At 42.3% G+C, this 18,980-nt stretch overlaps 1 protein-coding gene across 1 annotated transcript in view; it reads left to right on the top strand.

The window, feature by feature from the left end:
• LOC311002866 (corticotropin-releasing factor receptor 1-like) overlaps positions 1-18,980 on the top strand; it is a gene marked incomplete at both ends in the record, with an annotated part of 109,922 nt that overhangs the window by 75,322 nt on the left and 15,620 nt on the right. Inside the window, 3 exons of the mRNA XM_083994429.1 lie at positions 1,197-1,350; positions 7,583-7,643; positions 11,402-11,474. Coding sequence (XP_083850555.1) covers positions 1,197-1,350; positions 7,583-7,643; positions 11,402-11,474 — 288 coding nt within the window. The remainder of the gene's footprint in view (positions 1-1,196; positions 1,351-7,582; positions 7,644-11,401; positions 11,475-18,980) is intronic.

Here is an 18,980-nt window from a genome sequence, read left to right as displayed (position 1 = left end):
AACTTGCCAAAATGTTGAACTATCCCTTTAATCTTAGATCCAGGCTAAATTTCGAAGGCTGGATTGAAGAGTTTAGTAAAATTAGGATTTAAGTGAGTCAATCCAGGATTATTGATTTTTTATTTTAGTGCAACAGAAACTCAATTTAAACCAAGATTTAATCTGGTTTTAAAGTTAAACCCTGTTGGTATGATCCATCTTTACTGTCAAGTCGAGGACCGTGAGAGCAGCAGATTGTTATTATCAATACCTCAAATATCAAATATTTCCATTATTAAATAATCTCCCGATCACTTTATGTTATCTTATCTATAAATATTAGAAGATATTTTTCAGTTTCACAGAGTTCAAGCATAATAATAAATTGCAAAGACTAAATAATTATCCAAATGAGTTAAAGTCTGAGTCTGTGTTACTGTGGTAACTAGGATGCTCCAGCTCCATACCGTATAATCACCCAAATTAAACTTTTAAATGTCGTCCTAGAGCTAAAAATAGAAATTGATTGATAAAAGCGGTGAGTCTGGTTCCTCCTGCTGATACGAGCAGCTGGTTCGGTGAAACTTATCACTCTGAGATGAAATAAGTTGTGTTTTTTTTTTTTTTTTTATCTGACTCACCACCTGCTCACGTCTCAACGCTTCCTGGGAGGTTGTGTTGCACCGAGCTGCTCCGCTGGCGTCGAGCTTCATCAGCGACAGGCAGGTGTCAGATTAAAGCAGCACAAGTGTAAGAAAGTGTTTCAGTGAGATTTTGGTTTGACAACGAGCCACAAAAAAAAAGAAAAAACTAAACTCACAACTCGTTTATCCAGTTTTTTTTTTTTCCCAGCGCTGGAAGAAGAACTCAGACCCCCTGTGCTCGAGTTTCAGCCTCAATACATCAACATAAACGTTCTCTGGTGCAAGTAGAGGCCCTGCGTTTAATATCAAACGCAGTAAATGTGCAGAAAATATTATTTTACTCTTGTATTTGATCCAGGAGGAGGTTGGGGATCACAGATTTTAATTTAATCTGACGGTTTTACATTGTTTTTATTGCATATTTCGACCAAAACAAACTAAACTTTGCAGCCCTGAGATGATTAAAAGAAGAAGAGGAAGCAACAAAACTGTTTTAAAAAAAGAAAAAATAAGCATAAAAACACAACAAAAGCAGCAACTATGAAGTTAATTATTAATTCTGTTTTTTTGCAGGTGTGGTGTCGCCTCGTCACCGCCTCCTTCAACTATTTCCACTCCACCAACTTCTTCTGGATGTTCGGCGAGGGCTGCTACCTCCACACCGCCATCGTCCTCACCTACTCCACCGACAAGCTGCGCAAGTGGATGTTCATCTGCATCGGCTGGTGTACGTACACACACACACGTCACAAATTACGGTCAATTTCATAGTAATGTTGAGAAATGTAGCCAAGAAATAACAATTGATTGCGTAGATCAAATGCAAGGACTTAGTGGAGAAAAATTCTGGCCTTTCACAAAAAATTCAAAGCATGAAAAGCATGTGTAATCTTTTGCCTTTATGAAAAACATGACACTATTATGAAATTGATAATTATTTCTAGGCTATTTCTTGACATTACTATGCAATTAATTGTTATTTCTTGGCTATTTGACATTATCACATAATTAACAACCTGTAAATTAAAGGGTGACCCAACATTTTTGATATCTTTTTAAAATAATTTTGTTTGAACATCTAAAACATAATTCATTTATTTATTTTCCACAAAAATCATACTAATTTGAAAATGATTTGCAACCCACAGGTTGGGAATGACTGAACTAGACTAAATGTAGTTTTACAGGGAGCTCATGCTGCGTTCGAGACACCTCGGAAATCTGAAGCTCCCAATTGAAAACTCCAATTTCCGTAATCCGTAACCGTAAAGTAAATACTGGATATTTCATAATGTGTTTTTTTTTTTTTTTGGCATAAATAAAAAATGCATTTTAATTGTTGTTTTACCATTGACGTGGTTTTGCGTGGGTGCAGATTGTTTTATGACGTCTGCAAACTGATTCTCTGAAAAACCGGGGTAGACTTTCCCGAGTGGGAGCTCCGACATGAGGCGGCGTTAGGTTCAAGTGCATTTTTTCAAGTCAGAGGTCGAAAAAAATCCAAGTTCCGAGTTGTCCCGAACGCAGCATTGTTGTCCGGCTAACGGTCTCCACCTGCTTACAGTCTTTATGCTAAGCTAAGCTAAACTGGCTGCCTCCTGCTGCCCCCCTGAAAGATCACACATCTGAACCATTTACACACATTTATACACATTTATACACTCTATTTAATGGCTCGTAAAGAATTAACTCTGCTTCATAAATCAGTTATTAATAAGAACAACACTGGGTTGCCAGATTGTGAAAGAACTCTTTCACTGGCACAACTTTCACAACTGGCAAAACCCATTGATAAGGCGATTATTGACACTGACAGCTGCAGATACAGCTACGGTTCAATCACTGATTTAAAGGGATAGTTCACCCAAAATTCAAATTTCACTCATTATCTACTCACCCTCATGTCGACTAATTTTCAGAGTCCTCCGTTTCTTCTCTGAGTTACAGGGGGGTCCGTGCAGCAGTATTTGTCCATATAATGGTTGTGAATGGAGCTCACTTTTCTTCGTCCAAAAAGACACACCAAAAAACATCCAAATACCTCCATGCTGCTCGTATGTGATGTCCGTCTTGTATTGAAGCCCTGACATGAGAAATTGTTCTGCCGGTCGACACAGGAAGAGCAGTGAACTGAGACACTGGGAGCTTCCGCTACAAACAAGCTTAAAATATAGACTTACTTAATTTTTTTCTTAACAATTTCTCATGTTTGGGCTTCAATACAAGAGGGACATTACAGACGAGCAGCATGGAGGTATTTGGATGTTTTTTGGTGTGTCTTTTTGGACGAAGAAAAGTGAGCCCATTCACAACCATTATATGGACAAATACTGCTGCGCCGAGCCCCCCCCCTGTAACTCAGAGAAGCCACGGAGGACTCTGAAACTTCTCCCAGCCCTTAATCGACATGAAATTTGAATTTTGGGTGAACTATCCCTTTAATCTGAGGCAGGTTGGTGTGTCCAGCTGCAGAGAGACTAAATCTAACGTTAACATGGCCGGCGTACATGACATCCAGCGATAATATCACATTATTATACGTTTCCTAATAAGTCGTCAGGTCCGCGGGTTGTAAATGTCAGAGTTACGGCACTTTAGAAATGTCAGTAAATCACTGACTCATCGTCTGCAGCTGTAAATGTTAATAAGCAGATTATAAATGGATCCTTGTCCCGCAGCCGTCCATCCTCTCTCTCTCTGCTCTCTCTGTGCTCTGGGATGGATTATGAAGCTGCCACTCTACTGAAAAACTATATCATTTCTGTTAACGTAATTTAAATAATCACACGTTTCTGAGACGTTTTCACCGCTTTTAAAAAGAAGAATTCAGCAGAGTTCGGTGTCGAGGCTTCAGTCGGTCGGTCGGTGGTGGGATGTTCTGGTGGTTTTGGACCTGTAGATTAAAGGGATAGTTCACCCAAAATTTAAATTTCTCTTTGAATTTTCTCATTATCTCCTCCCCCTCATGTGGACTAAGGGCTGGGAGAAGTTTCAGAGTCCTCCGTGGCTTCTCTGAGTTACAGGGGGTCTCGGCGTAGCAGTGCATGTCCATATGACGGTTGCAAATGGATAACCCACTGTCTTCGTAACAAAAAGACACACCAAAAAACATCCAAATACCTCCATGCTGCTCGTATGTAATGTCCGTCTTGTATTGAAGCCCCGAAATGCAAAATTGTCCCGAAAAAGATTAAATAAGTCTATATTTCAAGCTTGTTTTGTAGCGGAAGCTTCTCGAAGCTCCTCTTCCCGGTTCGTCCAAATTTGACGAACCGGAAAGAGGAGCTTCGCTACAAAACAAAAAAATTGGATGTTTTTTGGTGTGTCTTTTTGTTACGAAGACAGTTGGTATCCATTTGAAACCGTCATATGGACATAAATAAAATAAGTCTATATTTCAAGCTTGTTTTGTAGCCGAAGCTTCTCGAAGCTCCTCTTCCCGGTTCGTCAAATTTGGACGAACTGGGAAGAGGAGCTTCCGCTACAAACAAGCTTGAAATATAGACTTATTCAATTTTTTTCGGGACAATTTCGCATTTCGGGGCTTCAATACAAGACGGACATTACATACGAGCAGCATGGAGGTATTTGGATGTTTTTTGGTGTGTCTTTTTGTTACGAAGACAGTTGGTATCCATTTGCAACCGTTATATGGACATGATGCACTGCTACGCCGAGACCCCCTGTAACTCAATTTCAATTTTGGGTGGACTATCTATTACTAATTGTGTGTTTGTGGTTTTGTGTTTGAGCTGTTGACTGGAGAAGGGAGGGAGTTAGGGGGCAGTTTTCCATGTGTCAGAGTTATAGATGAGCTGAGTCTCTCTCTCTCTGCGGAGTTTGTTTCACGTTGAGTTTTTCGAGCTGCTGTCGTCTGCGGTCAGTGTTCAGGTTCCACTCGGCTGTTCTGCTGATGTCGCTGCCAAGGAATTTAAAGAGGGAGTCAGTGATGGTTACAGGAGGAAAAGGGAGGGGAGGGGAGGGGAGGGAGGGTTGGTTTTTGGAGGAATGGGAGGTGAGTAATGAGCTGCTGTGTTTCTGAAGTGTGCGAGCTGGAGGCGGTTGTCATGGCAGCGGGAGAAGACGGCTCGTCGGACTCGTCGTGTATACCTGCACCAATTACGGTCGTGTCTGCGGCTTGGTGGTGTGGTGGGATGTCACTGTGACTGGAGGAGTGTGTGGACGGGGGGGACGGCGAGGGGTGGAGGGTGGGGGCTGCTGCTGCTGCTGCCTGTCACCGGTTCGATTCCCAGGCGGTCGGACCATCGCCTCAACATCAGACCTGTTTCAGATGGAAGAGGCCGGTGCGTTCAAGTGCTGGCGGTAGAGCAGGTTGTTCATTAATCACTAAAAGTGAAGAAAAACAGGAAAAAAAAATTGCTGAGAAGCTGGAAACTTCTCTGTTTCCTAAACAGCTGCTGACATTTTAAAGGGATAGTTCAACATTTTGGCAAATTGGCCCATTGCCATAATCCCTATAGTCATAGCAGTAGGTTCGTTACCTTTAATTGTCGGTGCAAGCTATTTTTAGAACGGCGGAGCAGAGCCGTGAGCTGCTCAGAGCTACGCTATACGGAGGCTCATTATGGGATTTCTTTGGTTTCCCTCATCAAACTCATCAAATACACAATCCAACAACTCCAAAACGCTCTGGTGGACAAGTTGTGAGCTGCACATTCACCACGCTATGAGATAATAACACAACGTTACCAGACAGAGTTGTTTCAGAGGGAAATACAGAGACTGCTTGATGAAAAACTGTCCCTGAAGGCAACGTGCATCAGCTGTTTTGCATGAATTTCCCTCTAAAACAACTCTGTGTGGTAACGTTGTGTTATTATCTCATAGCGTGGTGAATGTGCAGGTCACAACTTGTCCACCAGAGCGTTGTGGAGATGTTGGATTGTGTATTTGATGAGTTTGATGAGAGAAACCAAGAAATCCCATGAGCCTCCGTAGCGTAGCTCTGAGCAGCTCACGGCTCTGCTCCGCCGTTCTATAAACAGCTTGCACCGACAATTAAAGGTAACGAACCTACTGCTATGACTATAGGGATTATGGTGAGAGAAGAATTTGCCAAAATGTTGAACTATCCCTTTAATCAACTAATCAATCGATTACATCATCATTACACCTCCAGTTTCTGTGTTTGTCGCCGACATTCATGATGGAGGTGAAACAACAAATATAAACGTCTCTAGAAGTTTAATGACCAGGCAGTCTTTAAGAGATGATTCAGTAATAATATAATGATAATCATGATTCACTTTATTTAAATAGCACGTTTCATTAAATTAAATGCAGCTCAAAGTGTTTTACATGAGGAGACAATAATAATTGGAAGAATTAAATAACAATAGGAATAGAGCAGCAGCGAACTGTGAAATAATTAAATCCAAGAAACAGAAACAGATTCAAATAAAGTATGTGGAGGCAAAAAGTGCAATAACAGAATATAAAACATTAGAAAATCAATGGAGGTTGAATTACTGAGCTGCTTCGTAAAAACATTATCATCAGTTAGTGTAGTGGTGGTGCGTTTAAGAGCTTCAGTTTTTGCTCTTTACTTGTAGCTCTTCTAACAAGTGATGCGTTTAAGGACCTGAGTGACAGTTTGGTCAATAAACAATTTGAAAGAATCAGAGGTCGCTGGACGATTTTGTGCTTTAAAAACACTTAAAATGATTTAAAATCGTTCCTCAAGGTGACAGGAAGTCGATGCTAAGACTCTCGTACTGAATTTTAGATCATTTGCAGTCGAACTAATGTTTTTTTTTCCGTTGTTTCTTTCCCAAACTAGAACAAAGTGCATTAAAACAGTCTAAATGTGTGAAAACGTGATGAATTAAAAACCTAAAAAGACGATCCAAGTGTTGCACTGATGGCGGATTCCTCACAGTCGTTTATTAACCTTTAATAAACCATTAGTTACAGCTCATAACTGGTTTATAAACTGTGTTTTTCTGGTGCCTCCGGTTTGTTTGAAATGAACACAATCGTCTTTGTTTTCGATCTTGATCTTGAAGGTCAGACTCGATGGGCGGGCGCGTCCACTCCCCAGTTGATGGAGATTCAAGGATTTCGTGTGGCAGCTGGGAAACGTATCGGTGCTGCGTTCACTAACACCCCGGGTTTCACACTGTCAAACTGAACTATGCGCCGCTGAGATTAGGTGTATTGTGCCAGCTGGATTACATTTTCCCCCCGGGGGCAGCGTGAAGACGAAGAGGAGGGAGATGGCAGCGCATTTCAGGACGGCTGTGAAAGAAAGAAAGAGAGAAAGAAAGAAAAAATAAATACGATCAGATTGTATTTGCTTTGCTTCGCTTCAACTCTCTGAGAGATGAAATATTATTATTATCATTAAGCAGGCGGAGAAGAAGGAGGAGGAGGAGGAGGAGGAGGAGGAGGAGGAGGAGGAGGAGGAGGAGCGGAAAAGGGAGTTGAAAACAACGAGGAAAATTGCATTTTTCCGTTAATCTGTGGCTGCGAGAGGAGATTTCCTGAGGTTTAACACCACGCTGATGATGCTGCGTCGCTAATGAAGTGGAAAGTTGACTCGAATGTGTCTGTGTGTGTCTGTGTGTGTGTGTGCATGAGTGTGTGTGTGTATTGTAAGTGTGTGTGTGATGTGGCCGTCGGTGTCACTTAGATGTGAGTAGTAAGTCAGTAAATCAGAAAATTCACTTTGCATTATCGTCAAGCGCCCGGCTCCACGTCCGTCCGGCTCCCTCGTTCATTCACAAAGAGGAGAGGAGAAGAAGGGAATAAGTCAAGACGGTGACAAGTCGTCGTCGCAGCTCGACAGGCCGCTGGTGCGACGCCAGACGAGCAGCTCAACGCCGCCGCCGCAGCGTGAAATCCCCCGAGTGAAGAGAAGCTGTGTGATGTGAAGAGCAGAGAGAGAATCTGTCACTTTAGCATTTTCTCTTTTCTCTTTTTCTTTTTTTCTCTCACAGGTATCCCGTTCCCCATCATCGTGGCCTGGGCCATCGGGAAGCTCTACTACGACAACGAGAAGTGAGATTTTCTTTTTTCTTCTTTTTCTTCTTTAAAGGGATAGTTCAACATTTTGGCAAATTGGCCCATTGCCATAATCCCTATAGTCATAGCAGTAGGTTCATTACCTTTAATTGTCGGTGCAAGTTATTTTTAGAGCGGCGGAGCAGAGCCGTGAGCTGCTCAGAGCTACGCTACGGAGGCTAATGGGATTTCTTAATTGGTTTCCCTCATCAAACTCATCAAATACACAATCCAACAACTCCAAAACGCTCTGGTGGACAAGTTGTGACCTGCACATTCACCACACTATGAGATAATAACACAACGTTACCACACAGAGTTGTTTTAGAGGGAAATACAGAGACTGCTTGATGAAAAACTGTCCCTGAAGGCAACGTACATCAGCGGTTTTGCATGAATTTCCCTCTAAAACAACTCTGTCTGGTAATGTTGTGTTATTATCTCATAGCGTGGTGAATGTGCAGGTCACAACTTGTCCACCAGAGCGTTGTGGAGTTGTTGGATTGTGTATTTGATGAGTTTGATGAGGGAAACCAAGAAATCCCATGAGCCTCCGTAGCGTAGCTCTGAGCAGCTCGCGGCTCTGCTCCGCCGTTCTAAAAACAGCTTGCACCGACAATTAAAGGTAACGAACCTACTGCTATGACTACAGGGATTATGGCGATGGGCCAATTTGCCGAAATGTTGAACTATCCCTTTAATATTCACCAACTTGTTTTCTAAAGCACAAGGGCAAAGTCAAACGCTGCTGCTTTAATGAGATGGATGTCTAATAATAACCGGCTGTAATTACATTTGCATTGTACCATATTCTTGATTACACATCATCACCCCCGCGACACTTTTCACTCGCTGCTCTCTCTGAGTTTTCTTTTATTTATTTATTTTTTGCCTGTTGGGAGAAAATTGATTCTCCGTTTAAAAATAAAAAAAAGAAAGAAATAAAATCGATTTGTCTGTAATTTGAGTCGTTAAAGGACGGGGACGGTGGTGTCTGTGTTCCTCTAATTGTCAGAAAATCCATCGAAAACAATAAAAAGCAACAGTGAATTGATCGGAGCGGCGAGGACTGTTGGTCCAAAGGCCGACGTTCATCATCGTCGCTGTGTTTCCAAAAACTATTAAAAACTCATCAATGACCACACAGACACAGGAGGAGACATGTTCCCTCGTTACAGTCAACACACACACACACACACACACACACACACACACACACACACACACACACACACACACACACACACACACACACACACACACACACACACACCACAAGTTAAACAAATATGAAAACTTTTTCCTTTTGCCACAAGCTCCTTCAAAATAAAGGTAGATGTTTGTGTTAAAGCTCCTTCAAAATAAAGGTAGATGTTTGTGTTAAAGCTCCTTCAAAATAAAGGTAGATTTTTGTGTTAAAGCTCCATACAGTATAAAGGTAGATGTTTGTATTAAAGCTCCATACAGTATAAAGGTAGATGTTTGTATTAAAGCTCCATACAGTATAAAGGTAGATGTTTGTATTAACTCATTGAGTGCCATTGACGTCTATGGACGTCAATCAAAATCCAACGCTTGAGTGCCATTGACGTCCATAGACGTCAAATGCACTTTTCTGCGGCTGGTAAATGGGGACGCTCTCGCGCACACTGTGAGTAATTTTGGGGCTTCTGGGATGTGTAGAACGAAGAAGACTGTAGATCAGAGCAAGAAGTGAAGAAGAAGGAGAAGACGAGCGCGATCGGTACAGAGATAAAAAAGTCGGAAAAAGTTTATATTTCTAGAGAAAAACGACGTGCAGAGCCTGGAACAAGTGTAACGTGGAGCTGCAGGAAGCTTAGCCACTGATGCTATTAGCATAGCTCCAGCATGAAGTGATCGGAGGAGGCAGGAAAAGTAAACTGATCTAGATGATCAGCACCAAAATGCCGAAGCGGAGGCGGATCGCGGAGTCAGTTTCACCAGTTGCTGTAAACCGACGTGACGACGAACCGAGAGATCAGCGCGGTGCGTCGCTGCCGCGGCCGCGTCCAGCAGAGAGGCTGAAGACGCCATGACGTCTCCCTCCCTCCTTCAGAGACGAGGGGAAGCAGCAGGAGGAGAAGGAGGAGAGGAGAGGGGAGGGGGAGGGGGAGGGGGGCGTAGGAGAGGCAGCAACTGCTCGTACTTGTTGTATTTTAGTTGTTGTTGTTGTTGTTGTTGTTTTTTGTTTAGTCTTTTTTTTTGGGGGGGGGGGGGGTGAAAAAAACATGTGAAATGAAATTTTCAGATGTCTTACATATTTTTGAAGCCAAAATTAAAACGGATGAATCACTATTTTTCTTGAGAGACTCTCTTTCACAAAAATGCATTTTTCTCAGCTTTCTAGAAAAAAAGTGGTCTTTTTGGTGCAACCAGGCTCTATTCAACTTAAGATAAATCAAGAATGGAACAAGGTACAAACAAATGGTTTTTCCCTAGTTAAATAGAGAGTCTCCTCTTTCCTTTGAGCTGTTTGGTGTTTTCAGAGTCATAGTACAAAATACTCTCTGGGTCTTGACATATTACTCAGAATGCCCCAAAACGCTGGCACCTGGCACTGACCATTTTATAAAAGGTCTGGCACTCAATGAGTTAAAGCTCCATACAGTATAAAGGTAGATGTTTGTGTTAAAGCTCCATACAGTATAAAGGTAGATGTTTGTGTTAAAGCTCCATACAGTATAAAGGTAGATGTTTGTGTTAAAGCTCCATACAGTATAAAGGTAGATGTTTGTGTTAAAGCTCCATACAGTATAAAGGTAGATGTTTGTATTAAAGCTCCATACAGTATAAAGGTAGATGTTTGTGTTAAAGCTCCATACAGTATAAAGGTAGATGTCCATGTGTAGTGTGATTATAAAGCAGCTCTAGGTTCTATATTAATACTGTGAAAGTATCAAAGCCTCAGTCCACAGAGAAATGCACACAGCCTGTATTCAGAAACTGAGCCTTAAAACCAGCCGTCAGGACTTCCTGTCACTTTGTGATGTCACAACTAAGCCCCGCCCCCTCACCACCACCTGGACCCACCATCCATCCAACAACAACAACTTGCAGGATTTGGTTTCTCTGAGTGTTTTATTCTGAAATCTGCTCTATTTTTTTTTATTGGATAAGTCAGAAAACAGTCAGCCAATCAGAAGAGAGGTTCAGATTCTCCTCATCTCTTCTGATTGGCTGACACCGACCTGTTTTCTTAAAACCACAAATATGGAGAATAAAACAGAGGCTTGTGTAATTAATTGATAAAAAGAAGAAAACAAACACCAACATTGTCCTTTAAAGTCGTATTTACTTAATAAATAACTGCTAACTGTTCTATTTTTAGATTTATTCATTTATTTATTATTTTTACTCGCCCTAAAAAACAGTTTTAATCCTCTCTTGGGATCATCATCCTTTCTAGACAATTACTCGTCCTGGCCTCATCATCACACAGGACGACCGACACATGTTTTCACTTGTTTTTAAGAAAAATCGTTTTTTAGGATGGAAACTCTAAAGTCTAATGAACTTTAAAAAGTTGCTGTGGAAGAATTTTCTCACCTCTGGGACCAAAAAAATGAGCCTGAACGCACCATAATTTTAGATTATGGGGGTAAATCAATTTGCCTGAATGAAAGCCCCCCGGGGTAACAAATGAGCAGAGGAACGCCGCCAACCGGTTTGGGAGGTCTGAGGGGATTTTTTACCTGCCTGTTCGGACTGAAACGTTTTGTTTTTGTGTGATTCAGGTGCTGGTTTGGAAAGCGAGCCGGCGTTTACACCGACTACATCTACCAAGGACCCATGATCCTGGTGTTGGTGGTGAGTACGAGTTGTTGTTTTTATTTTCTCTCCCTCTCCCTCCCTCTTCCTCCTTTCAGCACAGAAGCCGCTCACACAGTTAGTCTTCATTATGTCTTTAAAACGACTGGCAGGCGTGAAGTGTTGGAAACCTCGACACATTCTTCACGTAAGCGCTGGCAGATGTGAGGAGGATCTGATCTGACAAAATTCAGCTACCGAGTGCAACTTTTCTTTCTTTTTTTTCTTTTTTTAAATTCTCTGCTCTTGCGGTTTGGCAGCCGTCGGAGAAATACGAGGATCGTTTCAGATTCTGGGCGGAAAAACAAGAACGTAGATAATCCAAAGGATGTGTTGGTTCTTGTTTTGCACTGATCAGTGATGATCTGCAGCTCTGGGTCATTTCCATCCCTCGAGGGGTTCGCTCTTCATGTGTGTGTGTGTGTGTGTGTGTGTTGTTGTCGTCACTTTCACACCAGCTCGCCCACAAGATTTTCTTTAGATGTTTTTTATTTATTTTTTTTTTACAAATGAAACACGACAACTGGACCTGAATCATATTATGGGAGTTTCCAATACTGACACCACCAATAACCCATTGATCAGCCAATAACTCCTCATGTTTGCATAATGAGAGGCCATTTTCTACATCTGTATCAGTTTTACCAGTAAAAACCTCGGTAGTGATGGAGCTCCAGTCCAGACCACATGGATCTGGTCTTTACTGCAGTGACCGTGGGTTCGAGTCCCACCTACAACGAGTTCAGTTCAGTTCAGTTCAATTCTAAAGCTTTATTAGCATTGGAACGTTTCAAAACCAATTCTGCCAGAGCTTCAATATATCAAGAAAAACAAACATAATCTACAAAAATCGATTAAAAAACCAAGCAAATGCAAACTAAACCATAGATTTCTATTGTATTCTTAATTATAAAACGGTTACCAATAATGACAATATGAAAGAGGGATACGCAATCAATTTCATGTAGTTTTATTCAGGCCGAAATACATATTATCCAATAAAATAGCATCACTGTGAAAAAAATAGTCCCACCTCTCCAGACGTTAGCTCCAAGTAGCTCTGCATCTCGTCTTTTCCTCCGCTTTTTTTCAGGTGAAAGTCACTGCTCAGTCCCCTCTACCGTTGTTAACCCTCCCCGGAGGTGAAAGTTCACCTTAAACATGTGAATTCAACTACTTTAGTCCATTTTTTAACATCGTAAAAACACAGACTGTCTTTTGCTACGGACTGCAACAGTCCGTTTTCATGCATGACAACAACTTCCATTCATACCAGTCATACGTGCCTGAGGCGGAGTGATAGCCTGCGCTGTGATAAGGTTTTAGAATAGTAGCCGTGGTATATGCTCAATATACCACGGTTAACAACCAATCAGATCGCCGGATTTCACCTTTCCGTTTTATAATTATATTTCTGACATTGAGAGCAGCTCTACTCGATTCAGTTCAGGTCCTTTTCCGTTACACCTTAGTTCTTCATAGTTCCTCCTCAACGTAGGCTTTCTGTTCTCGATCCTCTCGTCAGCTCCAAACAAACTCATCTGCACCTCGTCGACGGGTCACAGTGTGATTTCCCACAGCAGCCATTTAAAGATGAACCGTACAGGTCTAGGCTCTCCTCCTCTGTGTCTCTAACCCTCCTCTCCTCCATGTGCATTATTTTGTTTCCATTGAAGCCGGTGAGAAATCAATCCATGGAGCGGTGGATAACCTTATTTATCATCTACCATGTTACCATGTGTATATCTGTGTAGTCTTATCTGTCATTAATAAGAAATCTAGAACTCTGGAGCTGGTTCATTAAGGTACAGAGTTCTTCTTCAACTCACGTGAACAAACAACAACTCTCTGGACAATCAGCGGCCGACCGTCGGTTGACGTCACATTTTAGTATCGGCTCGGTTCACTTGGAAACTCAGCTGAGGTGTTTCCAAAAAAAGTACCAGGTAAAACTAAAAAAAAAACGAGTCGAGTGGAGTCGAGTAGCGCTGATGGAAAAGAGCCGATCGTCACTAATAATGTGGAGCTCATGACAAGCTGCTATATACAGAACAGAACCTGACTGCCAGTTTATATTAGTCCTCTCCCTCTTCCTATAAGGCTGAGAGTCGCTCTAAGTTACTGAGATGGAGGAACGCTGGAAGCTGGAAATATTGTATTATTTTTTTCATACTTATGAATTAAATATTGTGATATAGGTTGCAGTGGGTTTGGAAATGCAGCTCTGGTTCCTCCTGTCCATCTCTCACTGGTCTGTCAAAATAAAGGCGTACTATATATATATATATACTGTATATATATATATATATATATAGCTGCATCAGCTTCTGTGTTGGGATTTCAACAGGAAGTTTGTGTGCTGATTTTAAAGTTATTGTTTCTATAGAACGGACGACGTAATAAAATTAAAGGGAGTTTGGACAGATAGAGGACTTTTTAAAGTGCTGATATAGTGACAATACTTTGGAGAGAGAAGAGGCCGAAAGTCATTTCTCCACAATAAATCACATCTGGGGTCGACGGTCCAGACAGAGTCAGCAACACATTTTAATCACAACGACTCTGTTTGTCCTCAGACGTCATCGCCTCCTGTAGAAAAGACAGGAGGACGTTTATTTAGAGTTTAGTGTGAAGTCCTGTTGAAACACGTGGAGATGTGATGGACTGAGGTGAAGCAGCCTGACTGCAGGACGGTGGAGGGCAAACACACACCAGACAGCAGGGCCGGTTCTAGGCAGGCATGTATGAGGGGGCAGTCAGAAATGTGAAGGGGGCATCATGTGAACACATCATGCTCCAGCACTTTTTTTTCTCCGTGCTTATAGTAACTTCATTGAATTGGGTTGTTGGCTATGTGTCCAACCCCAACCTGGAGAAGTGGATTGCACTTTGTCAGACCTCTACCTTCAGACCTGTCCAACTAGGGACCAAATTTTTTACTGTCGTAATGCAAAGAGCCACATTATATGGGGGGTTAGGGGTACATATACCTGAAGATGCATTGCAAACCCAGAGGGGGTGAAAAAGGTGAGTAGCTAAACCCCTAGGGGGGTCTGGGTGCATCCCCCCCCCAGAAAATTTTTGTCATTTTAAAATGTGAGTGAAGCATTCTGGTGTACTCTACTATGGTCAAGATTTACAAAACTGAAAGGTAGTCTTATGAATACTAAAAAAAAAAGAACAGAACATTTTAGAAAAGAACAGTGTCCCTTTTTCGGCGGATTTTTGTGCTACAGCAGATAATTTTGTCAACTTGTAATATACACATTTTTCTTTCTTTTTTAAGTATATTTTTTGGCTTTTTTCATGCCTTTTATAGCCTCCACACATGGGGCGGGTGCTCCACCAACTGAGCCAAACACCGCCCCGTAATATACACATTTTTTGAGTATATTAAAATGTGCTTTCTCAACTTCTAAAATTTGGATTTGAGGGGGCAAGACATTTATTTTAGGGGGCACTGCCCCCTCTTGCCCCTGCATAGAGCCGGCCCTGCCAGACAGACTGTAAAACACACATTTAATTGGTCGACCTACAAATTCTGCCAATACAGAAAGTCTTAAAAGCATCAGATTTGAAATACAGTTGCCATTTGAGATCCATTTTCCACCTTCCCGTCTTGAACTTTTTTTTATCTTTTTCTCTCCCTCTCTCTCTCTCTGTCTCATTATTTTCTAAAAAAAAAAAACTCCAGGTTTAATTCCCACGTAGAGTTCAGTTTTTTATCTGTTGTGGGTTTAAAAAACTTCAATCAATGGATGTGAAGGGACCGGCTTCACCGAGGAGGAAGTGCATGTTGTTGCGTAACATGAGAAAATGAGCTTTTCCTTTATTCTCTCCCCCAAATAATGACTAGAGAATATTTGGATATGTAAAAAAAAAGAAAAAAAAGAGGAATATTCTGATCCGTCTCATTATCCGTCTGTTTCGCTCGTTCTTGTTCAGATTCAGACGAGACAATAAATGGTTCAGACGCAGCTGTGTTGTCCTGACTCTGCTCCTTCCAGCAGATTGTGCAGAGGGGGATGTGGTTGGATGGATGGATAGATGGAGGAGGAGGGGGGGTTTAAAGGGATAGTTCACCCAAAATTCAAATTTCCCTCATTATCTACTCACCCTCATGTCGACTAAGAGCTGTGAGAATCTTCAGAGTCCTCCGTGGCTTCTCTGAGGTACGGGGTCGGGTCCGCACAGCAGTATTTGTCCATATAATGGTTGTCAATGGATACCAACTGTCTTCATAACAAAAAGACACACCAAAAAACATCCAAATACCTCCATGCTGCTCGTCTGTAATGTCAATGAGATATTGTTCCGCCAGTCAGTGCAAATCTCGCGTGATTTGCACTGACACAGGAAGAGCAGTGAACCGAGACACTGGGAGCTTCCGCTACAAACAAGCTTAAAATATAGACTTATTTAATTTTTTTTGGAACAATTTCTCATGTTGGGGCTTCAATACAAGACGGACATTACAGACGAGCAGCGTGGAGGTATTTGGATGTTTTTTGGTGTGTCTTTTTGGACGAAGAAAAATGAGCACCATTCACAACCATTATATGGACATGCAGTGCTGCACCGAGACCCCCTGTAACTCAGAGAAGACACGGAGGACTCTGAAACTTCTCACAGCTCTTAGTCGACATGAGGGTGAGTAGATAATGAAATGATAAGAAATTTTAATTTTGGGTGAACTATCCCTTCAAACTCGTCCTGGCTCCTTGTACGAGCTTCAGTAATCTCTGTGCAGTCGCTGCCTCCTGGCCGAGCGCCCGCTGACGCTGCCATCAGTCTCTCTACCTCCATGAACGCCCTCACACTCTGGACCCCACCGCTGCTGCTGCGGTTTGGCTCTTCCCTCCTCCTCCTCCTCCTCCTCCTCCTCCTCCTCCTCCTCCTCCTCCTCCTCCTCCTCCTCCTCCCCCAGCTGGGTCCCCAGTGGTGGAGTGACCTTCCCATCCCCGTCAGAGAAACACAGCAGCAGCGCGGCCCCTCGTCCTCCTCCTATCTCTTCGAGGAGGCACTTTGTGTTTCCGCCCTCAGCGCTCGTCTCCTTTAATCTCTCCCTCATACTTTTTAGGGTGAAAAGTCTCCAGCGTTTTTTTGCTGCTGCTTCTTTTTTTTTCTTTTTTTTAACCCTCCTGTTGTCTTCCTGGGTCAAGGAAGGAAGGACGAAGAGAAAGAAGTAAGGAAGGAAAGAAAGAAGGAAGGAAGGAAGGAAGGAAGGAAGGAAGGAAGGAAGGAAGGAAGGAAGGAAGGAAGGAAGGAAGGAAGGAAGGAAGGAAGGAAGGAAGGAAGGACAAAGGGAAAGATGGGAGGAAAGAAGGAAGGGGAAAAGGAAGGAAAGATAGGAGGAGGGAGGGAACAGATTGGGTCAACTGAGTCAAAAAGGAAGGAAGAAGTAAGGACGACGGGAAGGAAGGAAGGAAGGAAGGAAGGAAGGAGGGGAGGGAGGGGAAAAGGATTGTGGAAAGAAGGAAGGGAAAAAGAAAGGAAAGAAAGATGCAGGGAGGGAACAGATTTGTTTAAAGGGATAGTTCACCCTAGAATGATATTTCGCTCATTATCTACTCACCCTCATGTTGACTAAGGGCTGGAAGAATTATCAGAGTCCACCGTCCCTTCTCTGAGTTACAGGGGGTCTCGGTGTAGCAGTGAATTTCAATGCAACGGTTGCAAAGGGACACCGGAGCTCTTCGTAAAAAAACACACACAAAAAAACATCCAAATACCTCCATGATGCTCGTATGTAATGTCCGTCTTGTGCTGAAGCCCCAAATTGCGTAATTGTCCCGAAAAAAATTAAATAAGTCTATATTTTAAGCTTGTTTGTAGCGGAAGCTTCTCGAAGCTCCTCTTCCTGGTCCGTCCAAATATCGCGTGATTCGCAGTAACCGCACTGACGCCGGCGCAAATCACGCGATATTTGGACGGACCAGGAAGAGGAGAAGAAGAAGAAGACGAGAAGCTTCCGCTATAAACAAGCTTAAAATATAGACTTATTTAATTTTTTTCGGGACAATTACGCAATTTGGGGCTTCAGCACAAGACGGACATTACATACGAGCATCATGGAGGTATTTGGATGTTTTTTTGTGTGTGTTTTTTTACGAAGAGCTCCGGTGTCCCTTTGCAACCGTTGCATTGAAATTCACTGCTACGCCGAGACCCCCTGTAACTAAGAGAAGGGACGGTGGACTCTGATAATTCTTCCAGCCCTTAGTCAACATGAGGGTGAGTAGATAATGAGCGAAATATCATTCTAGGGTGAACTATCCCTTTAAGGAAGGAAGAAGGGAGGTAAGAAGGAAGGGAAAATGGAAGGAAAAAAAGATGGAGGTATATAGGGAACAGATTGGGTCAATTGAGTCAAAAAGGAAGGAAGAAGTAAGGACGAAGGGAAGGAAAGAAGGGAAAAAGGATTGTGGAAAGGAAGGAAAGAAGGAAGGATGGAGGAAGGAAACAGGAGGGTTAAAGGCCCATGCTGTGCACTTTTCTCTGGGTTTATTTCCCTAACAAGATGTATCATTGGTTTTGAGTACCTGTGATCTGCTTAATAGTCTACCTGCCAGCCCATATGGCCCCATTGTGAACCCGGAAATGTTGAGTACCCCAAAGTTTTATGTTAGAAATAGATAGTATGGGTCCCCAGTATTCAGAAACTGCCGGATGCTAACTTATATATATTGGGCAATTAGCACAATTGACATAATTAGCATACATTAGCATAATTTCCTATATGGGCAATATTTCAACAAAATTGACTTGTCTGATCTGGGCAATATTGGAGTGGTTTTAGGGGTTATTGATGATGCTGAATCCATTTCTGACATTTTCAAAATTCAAAATGGCTGTCTAACCGGTAGTGACCAGATTTAAACCGCCAGTGGGCCGATTTTGATGGATTTCAATCTGGTCCCTTCCGGTTTAGACAGCCATTTTGAATTTTGAAAATGTCAGAAATGGATTCAGCATCATCAATAACCCCTAAAACCACTCCAATATTGCCCAGATCAGCCAAGTCAATTTTGCTGAAATATTGCCCATATAGGCGATTATGCTAATTTATGCTAATTATGTCAATTGTGCTAATTGCCCAATATATATAAGTTAGCATCCGGCCGTTTCTGAATACTGGAGACCCATACTATATATTTCTAACATAAAACTTTGGGGTACTCAACATTTCCGGGTACTCATTTTTGGCAAGTAGACTATAATATTGTTTCTACTGCCCCTTTCTGTTGCCTCTTTCTGGAGCTCTAGCAGGCACAGGTCATTTGGCCAATCAGAAGAGAGAATGAGAACCTCTCCTCTGATTGGCTCACTGTTTTTCAGTAGCGTGTGGTCGGGCCAATCACAGGCAAGTAACTGAAACCTAAGCTGCATTCATAAAAATTGAAAAAAAACGGTGGGCGGAGTTACCTTGTGTGTGACATCACAGAAAGGAGGAAGTGCTATCTGCTCGTCTTAAAGAGACAGTTCCTACAAATGGGCGGTGTGTGT

This window comes from Trachurus trachurus (assembly GCF_905171665.1).
Source record: "Trachurus trachurus genome assembly, chromosome: 19".
Classification (NCBI taxonomy): Eukaryota; Metazoa; Chordata; class Actinopteri; order Carangiformes; family Carangidae; genus Trachurus; species Trachurus trachurus.
This window is presented reverse-complemented; position numbering and strand designations above follow the sequence as displayed.